The sequence below is a fragment of the Lathyrus oleraceus genome, chromosome 3 (genome assembly GCF_024323335.1).
Source record: "Lathyrus oleraceus cultivar Zhongwan6 chromosome 3, CAAS_Psat_ZW6_1.0, whole genome shotgun sequence".
Lineage (NCBI taxonomy): Eukaryota > Viridiplantae > Streptophyta > Magnoliopsida > Fabales > Fabaceae > Lathyrus > Lathyrus oleraceus.
In genome coordinates this window covers 195,819,514-195,830,305 of record NC_066581.1, presented here as the reverse complement: position 1 = coordinate 195,830,305, position 10,792 = coordinate 195,819,514, and the positions used below count along the sequence as shown (strand labels likewise).

The 10,792-nt window shown below is 34.8% G+C and overlaps 1 protein-coding gene across 1 annotated transcript; it reads right to left on the bottom strand.

Moving 5' to 3' along the window:
• Positions 1–1,862: 1,862 nt before the first annotated feature.
• On the bottom strand, positions 1,863–4,162 carry LOC127126222 (uncharacterized). Its single transcript, XM_051055107.1, has 4 exons — positions 3,460–4,162; positions 3,173–3,240; positions 2,759–2,820; positions 1,863–2,667 (listed from the first exon to the last, which is right to left on the bottom strand). The coding sequence occupies exons 1-4, from the start codon at positions 3,769–3,771 to the stop codon at positions 2,024–2,026; spliced, it is 1,086 nt and encodes a 361-aa protein (XP_050911064.1). The 5' UTR covers positions 3,772–4,162; the 3' UTR covers positions 1,863–2,023.
• Positions 4,163–10,792: the final 6,630 nt, after the last annotated feature.

Below are 10,792 nucleotides of genomic sequence, written 5' to 3'. Positions count from 1 at the left end.
CATATTGGTTTATGACACCTTTACTCTCTAGTTCAGATTTCATCCTTATGGGGTTGAAACCACATTATTCTTTGGTTCAAACCATATTTTTTATCACTCTTGTTTCATCTCCCACCATTAGTTCTATGAGCTACGGAGCTTTGAATTTTTCATTGCACTATAAGGATACGTTGGCATGAGAGCCCTAATCCTCACCGAGCACTCTATCTATTCTTTTCCTTTTTTCTTTTGCGAGCAATCTTTAGATATAACAATCATTCAAGCATAGGACGATCAAAACGGTTCTCATTAAATACAACGGATGTGAGGGATGATAATATCTTCCTCTTGCATAACCGAATTCCTTACCCATTTTTTCATCCCCAAATTTTATCGATGTTTTTTTTTCTTTTAAGAATAAATAAAATTCAATAACGACTCTATTATATCTTCGAGCATACGATACATTCGGATATATTTCTGTTAGCTTCAACTAACGACTCTATTGTAATTTTAAGAATTGGTCAAATTTTATATATAGTTTGGTTTCGTGTGGTCTTAAAATAGTATACTTAAAAAAGCAGTGTAATTTAAATGGCACATTAAGGTCTTTTAACTTATGGCATTTACATGCCCTATGCCTTCAACCAAGACTTATGAAGTTGTGTTTAACCTTATTATCTTTTTGAAGCATTATGGGGTGACTTAAGTTTAAAACTTTTCCCGATCCATATCCATTTTAAAATACCACTGGCCTACCAAATAGCTGGCTTCAATTCCAAATTATTAGCCTCATTCACCACTTACCTAGCTCTTATTCTCCCATCATATTAGCTCACTTCCACCTTCAAAATTGAGCCGCGTCACATATTCTTAACCCATAGTATAAACAATAATTAAATCTTTCATCTTATTAAAAATATATATATATTAGAGTAAAAACAATAATAAAATCTTTCATCTTATTAAAAAATTATAGTTTATTTAAATGGTTAATAAGGTAGGTTAAAATCAAAACGGCTCAATAGAAAATTGCAAATTAAATCAAATCAAATTGAAAATATAAAAAATTAGATTTGATTCATATGTGTTTGAGTCATTTTTTAATAAAAGAGTTCGGTTCGATTTGTGATTTCTCTTACTCACACTTAGAATATGTGTATGGATGGTTCAATAAAAATATATTAAAAAAAAACCCTCAACCGAATCAGTCCACACCGCACACTTTGAAATTCAGATGATTTTTAGCTCAAAACCATATGTACCGTACCCAAACACCCTTAATTAAAATACATAATTAACCATTTATTAAAAATGGTTTGCAATATTTTTTAAGCAAAAATAATATTAGTAAGTGATAACCAAACTCCGATTTATCAGTGTAGAATATTCCCATAAGTGCTTATCAGATGGAATAGTAAATTTTACTTCCATGCATGTAGATCTCCTTAAGTAAATTTTACTTACATGCATAAAGATTTCTATAAGACACCAAAACAAATGATGTCTAAAAGTTAATAAATTTCACACCTATATGCATGTAGATGTCTATAAAACATCAAAACAAAATACAATGCGCATGTCTAAAACTACCAAGCTGTAACTAGTAAATTTTCAATCTGCACCGCAATATCATCAAAAGATAGAGTATAAATATCTCCCTCTATCGCGTGTGCAAACTCTCAACAAATTTTCAGTTGAAACAATTATATATGCATGGGGTGACAAGAAACAGTTATAATAATCTAATTTACATGTAAAATTATTGTCTGAAAATTACAAAACTTCACATGAAATCTAACTTTATAAAGTTATGGGAAAAGTACATATAATATTCATATGATCATGATATCTTAGGTGAACGAACTATCCATTGGAAAATATAACACAAAATAATAGCATCATTCATATTAAGAAAATAATAATAATAATAATAATATATTTTATTATACCACATAACAGCTTACAAATTAAAGCACAGGCAAAGTTGAATATATAAAACGTAGTTCTAGCACCAAAATATGAATACAAGTAATCTTGAGTCTTACTTGTTATTCTGGTCAACTACAACAACCTTGTTGTCTGTCTGTCCCAATAAGCTGCTCATAGATCGTGCTTTAACCATTCCGAGTTTCATTCTCTTCTTAATCATCATCACTGGCTTCTTCTCATCATCATCATCATTGTTCAACTTATCAACACTATCATTCCCAGAAGTATTTTTCTTTACAAGATCATAATTAGAAGATGAAGAAGCACTAGTATCTCTATCAACAACATTGTTTGGTGCAGTAATAGAAGTAGTAGTAGAAACTCCAATAGATCTATTTCGAACACTTGTCATACTTCTCAACCTTCCTTTCCCTAAATGATGCTCACAAAGAGAATAACCAACAAGTGTCTGTTGACAACACCGCCATCCTCTTCCATTAACACGACTGCACCGCGAACCTTCCATCAGTGCACTTCCCCTTTTTGTCACCCTCTTCTTAATATTATCCATTTTTTTCTCGCTTTCTTCATCTTCTCCATCGACGTCTTTTCTCATATAACATTTCTTATTCAACTTGGTCTTCATGATCTTACTCTTTGTTTTCTTACTACCATTACTCTCCATACCAACATTCTCCAACCTTCCTTTCCTTTTCTTTAATGGAATAGCTTTCTCTCCCTCACACCATCTCCCATCTACAAATATATAACTCTTAACTCTAATTAAACCATTCTCGCAAACAATATACACGCATGGAATAACGAAGTAGTAATGTATGTTAGTTACCTTGAGGAAAAGTAGTTGATGATGGCAATACTTGATGCGAATCAACCAAGAAATCTAGTTTGCTGAGAATAAAGCAGACCCAGAAAAACAGATGAAAATTACATGAAAGAGGAATATATAGATATTAATAAATAGGAGTGCAATATTATTGTTGAGAATGGGGACCAGTTATAGCTAATAGTGCAAAATGGAAGCTACCCAATCTAGAGAAAAGAAGGATGGGCTTAATTTGGTTATATATACAAATATAAAAACACCTTCAATAGTATCTACCATTGCAATATTTTTTTTAAATAATAATAATAATAACAATTTTCTTTTTGCAAGCTGGTTAATAAACTTGAACTTTTATTACTATTTCATGAAAGAATAAGAGAGAAAAAAAAAAGTTTGAGACTCATTATATATTCTCACCTGATATGATTACTTTTGTTCTCTCCAGAGTTTCCAATCTCTTTCTCTTCCCCTCTAACCTTCTCATCCTATAAAATCAAATCAACCATACAAAAAATAAATACATGTTATGTAAGAGCCCTTTCTAGATGTGAAATAATTTTTTTTAGAAAAATAAATTAAATAAATTTGACACCAAGGGGAAACAACTTGGAAGGGATTAGACAAAAGTGCACTTAATCATGAATTTCTTTTAAAAGAAAATAAAAAAAAAAAATTTAAAAAAACAAAACGGTTATTTGGCTTACCAAAGGGTGTTGCTTGTTGTGGTGTTTGTGTACCCCACTTAGTTGGATGGTGGATGGATAATCGTAGCCGTTGTTTAGTTTCCCGATCAGTGGGAGTGTTTGATCCGACGGCTGATAAAGGTCCAAGCTCGAAGCAGCTGAAACAAGCAACGAAGTTGAAGAAGAACAAGGTTTTCCTTGTGTGTGAGCATGAGCACCGTCGCTGAGTTGCACCATCACCGGTGACCGGTTAAACTGGTTAAGATCTGAGAGATGCAGAGATGAAATAGACTCGGAAGAAGAGAAAATAGCCTGTCGTTTACGGATCCTCATCGGTGCAAGATTGAAAACAATTAAAAACACTGATAAACACAGCAACAAACTCACGAGATTCAGTCTCTTAATATAAATAAAAGAGATCGTTTAAAGAAAGATGCGATCTTTGGGTTTTGAGGTTTTTAGAAAGAAGAAAAAAACAAGATTGAAACTCTGAACCCATTTAGTCTCTACTTACTACATGGGCAAGACCAAGAGGAAAAAAGTTTTATGCTTTTAGTTTTATTATCTCATTTTCTTTTTGTGCGTCTCTATATAGAGATTGGTTCCACACGAGTTTACTTTCTCTCTCTAACTTTTATTTGTTGCACCACAGAAAGGAAAGGGAGTTGTATGGGTGAGAGATGGCACGTGTGAGATGGTTTTTGGGAGGAGGAAGCACGTGTGAGGATGGAGACTTGGAGAGACGGTAACCGGTGGAAGACAGAGAAATAGAAAGTGACAGAGTACGACGAAGATGAATAGGTGGAATTTTGGAATGGAAGAAAGAAAGCGTTACATAAACAAATTAATATTAGTACTTTTAATTTAAGGGAAAAACGAAGAAAAAGAGGATAAGTGAAGGGAGTGGGTGATTTTATTATAATAAGACTTTTAAGATGGGGATTGTGGGTCCCGCAATATTGATACTGTTTAATACCAAAATTAACCTTCACACGATCACCTTTCCAACTTTTTAGTATTCTATCTATCCTACTGTTCTTCTTTTTGTAATATACCGGTTACAATGTAAAAAAAAGTACATTAAATAAATGTTTTTTATGCTACGCTTTCTCAAAATTCATTGTTTACCACAAATTCCATGCAAAACTTTTATGACAAAGCTTTTTTCATAAAAGAATTTTGACTATTGCATTGTACAGTATTAATAATAAACTTATAGAGAGAGAAGGGGAAATAGGTTAATGCATATTATATTATTTTATTAGTTTAAAAATAAGTATCGATGTTTAGTATAAAAATATAAGTACTGTTTTTTATTTAAAAAAAAGTTGTTAACCATAGAGTCTAACTGGTCTAAAAATGTGATTTCAATTTTCATTTATTAAAATAGTTTTCAATTAAATTATTGGGAGAGTTAGAAAAATATGAACTCATCGTTAAAGAATTGTGTACTTCATCTCATTTTATCTCATCATTATTTTTTTACATTTTGATTTGGACGGAATGTCTACTTGTTTTATTTCATCTTAAAATATTTAAATAATAGAATGAAATCTTTATCCCATATTTTATTTTATTTTTAAATATTCAATAATAGAATGAAATCTCTATCCCATATTTATTTTGTGATCTATAAGGACCTAAACCTAAAAAAAAAAGAGGTTAAAACTAACATTCCTCCTGCAGAAATTTTCTGAGATGTCATTTATATAATGGGATTGTATAAGGCACCTTAATGATTGTTATCACACTCTCGTGAAAAATTTAAAATACTCTTAAATTTTGAAGATGTGTCTCAGAAGCATCCCAAACACACATAATACATGTTGATTTTGAGTCACGTCCCAGATATTTGTCTGGATTAAGTGTATGTGGCCCATATCTTATAATATGCCAAAATCACTTAAGTGCGTACTACGCCAAAAACTGGAATAGACAGCGCCCCTTAGAGGGCGCTTTATTACAAAAGCGCACTCTAAAGTGAAGAGAAAAAATAAGGAGCGAACAACTGGAATAGACAGCGCACTTTAGAGGGCGCTTTTGTAATAAAGCGCCCTCTAAGGTGAAGCGAAAAAATAAGGAGGAGATAGAGGGACAACAATACAGGGCGCTTTTTAGAAAGCGCCCTCTAAGGTTACCCTTAGAGGGCGCTTTTAAAAAAGCGCTTTATAAGTCCATGTGCATTTCCAGTTTATAAAGCGCTTTTGGAAAGCCTTAGAGAGCGCTTTTAGAAGCGCCCTCTTAGGCCCCCTTTAGAGGGCGCTTTTGTAACAAAGTGCCCTCTAAAGTGAAGCCAAAAAAAAATGGAGGGACAACAATAGAGGGCGCTTTTGTGAAAGCGCCCTCTAAGGTTACCCTTAGAGGGCGCTTTTGAAAAAGCGCTCTCTAAGTCCATGTACATTTCCAGTTTATAAAGCGCTTCTGGAAAGCCTTAGAGAGCGCTTTCATAAGCGCCCTCTTAGGCCCCCTTTAGAGGGCGCTTTTTTTCCACAAGCGCCCTCTAATGTCTCCTTTAGTAAACATTAAAATTATAACATACTGCGCGTTTTGTTATTTCACTATCTGTTATTAGCGTTCTTTTTCACGTTAGGGTTCTGAGGCGTTTTCCTTCCACCTCTGTTAGATCTACATGCGCGTTTCCTCCTTCTACCAATCAAAGGTACACGCTTTTCCCAATTACTGTTTTATGTTATTGCTTTGTTTTAGCTTTGCCCAATTTCTGTTTTACCTTATTACTGCGCGTTTCCTCCTTCTACGTTTGTTTCGACCATGATAGCGGATGCACTAGGAAATTGACGGTTGGTTTTTAGAAACCTAGGTCCAAATGTGTTTGAACTCTTCTGAAATTGTTTTTTATTTATTCTAATTAGTAATGGATAATACATGGATGTCTTCCAATCGGTTGTCGAGAGAGTACGAGAATGGGGTATCAGAATTCGTTAAGTTTGCCGTTGCGCACGCCGAAGACCCCAGTAGAATGATATGTCCTTGCTTGGGTTGTTGTTATGGGAAACGGGTTGACGCAGTTCAGTTGACATCGCATCTAATGAGGCATGGAATTGATCGAAGTTATACATGTTGGAATTTGCATGGTGAGAAAAGTAACGAGAATGTTGAACCGGGGGATAGTACGACCTATGCCTCAAACTATAGTGGCGCAGATACATACGATTGTGATCGAGTTGAAGAGATTGCAGAAGCACTTGAAGGAGATCTTAAGGATTGTCCCGAAATGTTTGAGAGGTTGGTAAGTGATGCAGAGAAACCTTTGTATGATGGTTGCACTAAATTCACAAGATTGTCTGCGGTATTAAAGTTGTACAACTTAAAGGCGGGCAATGGGTGGTCGGATAAAAGTTTCACAGAGTTATTAGCCCTTTTGAAAGATATGCTTCCTGAGGATAATGTTCTTCCCAATCGAACATATGAGACCAAAAAGATGTTGTGCTCTATTGGCATGAGCTATGATAAGATACATGCATGTCCAAAGGATTGCGTTTTGTTTCGAAATGAGTATGCATCGTTAAATGAGTGTCCTAAATGCGGTGTCTCGCGATATAAGAACAAGTTGTCTCCAGCAAAGGTCTTGTGGTATTTTCCTGTTATTCCGAGATTTAGACGCATGTTTCGTAGTGAAACCGATTCAAGACACTTGACCTGGCATGCAGATGAAAGAATTATAGATGGAAAGTATCGACATCCGGCAGATTCACCACAGTGGTTGAAAATTGATAATGATTATCCTGAATTTGGAGAAGAATCAAGAAACCTTCGCTTGGCATTATCTACTGATGGAATGAACCCACACGGTATCCAGAGTATCTCACACAGTACATGGCCTGTGATTATTATGATTTATAACCTACCTCCATGGCTATGTATGAAGCGTAAGTACATGATGTTGTCTATGTTGATTTCTGGACCTAAACAACCAGGGAATGACATAGACGTGTACTTGAAGCCCTTAATCGAAGATTTAAAGATTTTGTGGGAGACCGGTGTGGAGGTTTATGATGGATATAGGAAAGAAAGTTTCAACTTGAGGGCGATGTTGTTTGGCACAATTAATGATTTTCCAGCATACGAAAATCTATCAGGGTATAGCATAAAAGGTCAATGTGCGTGTCCTGTTTGTGAAGATAAAACAGATTGGAAGCGCTTGGAGTTTGGTCAGAAGAATGTCTTTCTCGGTCATCGGAGATTCTTAAATTCAAATCATCACTACCGTGGATGGAGAAAGGCGTTCAATGGAGAGACAGAACAAGGCAGAGCTCCACCTATATTGACGGGTGATCAAATTTTTGAAAAGGTGAAAGATTTGGATACTCAGTTTGGCAAGCCTTTTGCCCACACACTTGTCAAAAGTGGGTGGAAGAAGAGGTCAGTTTTTTTTGAATTGCCGTATTGGAAGTCCTTGTATGTGAGACATTTTCTTGATGTTATGCATATTGAAAAAAATGTATTTGAAAGTGTTATTGGCACGTTACTCAATATACAAGGAAAGTCTAAGGATGGCCTTAAGGCAAGAAAGGACTTGATAGCGATGGGAATAAGAACTGAATTAGGACCCTTGAAGAAAGGAAAACGAACATATCTACCGCCTGCTGCTTATACTCTATCTAGAAAGGAGAAAAAAACATTGTGTAAGTTTCTAAGTGAAGTTAAAGTTCCAGAAGGGTACTCTTCAGATATTAGAAGACTTGTGTCTATGAAAGACCTCAAGTTAAAGAGTTTAAAGACCCATGATTGCCATGTTATAATGGAACATTTTCTCCCAATAGGTATACGTTCTATTCTTCCAGAAAAAGTAAGAAGCTCTATAACTAAGTTGTGTTCTTTCTTCAAGTCAATTTGCAGTAAGGTGATCAATCCTGCGATCTTACCAATGTTGCAAAAAGAAATCGTTATTACTTTGTGTGAGCTTGAAATGTTTTTTCCTCCATCATTTTTTGACATAATGGTACATCTAGTTGTTCATCTTGTGAAAGAGACACAATTGTGTGGACCAGCTTATATGAGATGGATGTACCCTGTTGAACGTTATATGAAAATATTAAAAGGGTACGTGAAGAACCTAAGTCGACCAGAAGGTTGTATGGTTGAAAGATACATTGTTGAAGAAGCGATTGAGTTTTGTACTGAATATTTGTCTAATGTTCAGTCAATCGGACTCCCCAAGTCTCAGCTTGTCGAAAAGAAAGAAGGAAAAAATCTAATTGGAAATAAAATCGTGGCAGTATCAAGGGTCGAACGGGATCAAGTGCATTTGTATGTTCTGCACAATGAGAATGAGGTTGAGCCGTATGTTGAAATTCACAAGGATGTTCTCCGAGGTTTAAATCCCAATAGAAATGAAAATTGGATAGTACGAGAGCACAATCGATGTTTTATACCTTGGTTTAAGGATCATATTTATTCAAAGTATTATTCAGATCCTGCTTCAATAACAGAAAGGTTGAGATGCTTAGCATATGGTCCAAGTTTCCATGTTTTTTCTTATAGTGCATACGCGATTAATGGATACACATTTTATACCAAAGAACAAGATGATAAAAGTACTATGCAGAATAGTGGTGTCACCGTGGTAGCTGAAGCAATGCACATATCAAGTGTGAAGGACTTAAACCCCAAATTTGCAAATCTGTCGTATTTTGGTGTTATCGAGCGCATTTGGGTGTTTGATTATGAGAAGTTTCAGATTCCTATATTTGGTTGCAAGTGGGTTGAAAATAATAACGGCATTCGAATGGATAAGTCAGGATTTTTGCAAGTGGATCTTAATAGGGTGGGATACAAAGATGAGTCTTTTATTCTAGCCTCTCAAGCTAGACAAGTGTTCTATGTCAATGATCCGAAAAGTACGAAATGGTCTATAGTTCTTTTTTCCAACAAAGTAATTGATGAAAACACTGGAGATCAAGGTGATATTGATGTTGAGATTGAATCGTTTACCAAAAATGATCAAGATGAGAATATTATATCAAATGATTCATATATTAGAAATGATCATAATGAGGGTATTTGGATCAATCCAACCGTCCGTGTTGTTAAGAGACATGTAGAACATATTCCAACCAAGAAAAGAAAGAGAACTTAGTGAAAAAGGTACAGGTCAAATGATCTTAATTGTTTTCTTTATTACAGGTAAAATGACTTTTATGATTTTAATTGTTTTTACATTTGTCATCTGATTTTAATTGTTTTCTTTTTTACAGGTAAAATGATGATGCTGGATATTTGTTTAGATGGAGATGCTCTATTGTCGTCAAGCCTCATTCGCGTAGATGATGATGCTGGATATTTGAAAGTATCCCTCTACGACAATGGAACATGTCCATCTAAACATATATCAATTCTATCTTCAAAAGATAAGGGTTCAATGTTGGCAAGTTACATTGGTTTCCTTGTTCGACAACATATTCCGATTACATGTGATAATTGGAGAAGTCCGGACTTGAAGGTTGGCAAAGAAAAAATATGGTCGGAGATACAGGTACTTACCATATATTGTTATATGTTTTTTGTTGCATCAACTTTGCAGCCCTGTATTGTAGGCAGAATTTAGGACTTCTCAAAGTTGATTTCTTGTTACTTTGTCGTTCATAAAATACACCACTAAATTCTATGCGTTTAATTTTTAATTTTTTTTCATCAGGCTTGTGTCTCAATAGAGGATGGGTATCTACCTAAAGTTACTTTTGTAGTGGTCCAAAAGAGACATCACACCCGTCTCTTTCCTGTCAACCCCAAAGAGACCGATAGAAGTGGAAATATTATGCCAGGTTTTTTCAATATATTTCTCAACGCAGCTGGTATATATTATCATTTGAATTTATCACTTTTTGCTGATTTTGTTGTTCTAAATTGTCAAAGGAACCGTGGTAGACACCAGCATTTGTCACCCTAGGGAATTTGATTTTTACCTTAACAGCCATGCAGGAATTCAGGTAATATTAGCTATGTCATTTAACTTTATGCCATTGTTTACTATTTGTTGCTCAATCGCCTTTTGACAGTTCTGTGTTATTTGCATTTGGACGTGTTCTTTTTGCAGGGGACTACTTATGCTGCCATCTGTTGTTTTGGTTGAGCCTTATTTTGTATGGATGTGCGATAGAACTACTAGACAGCTTTTGGATATACAGAACATGTTTGCCACCATGGGTGGATGGGCGTTTTTGTTTAGTATTGGTTAGAACTACTAGACAGCTTTTGGATACATTGGTCACTGGGTGTTGGTTGCTATGTTTTATTCTCTTAATTGTAGTACTTTGAGAATATGTTGTTGTATATTGTTGATCAAAGAATCATATATTAATGTTGTATATATGGAGGATTAATGTTGTATATAAAT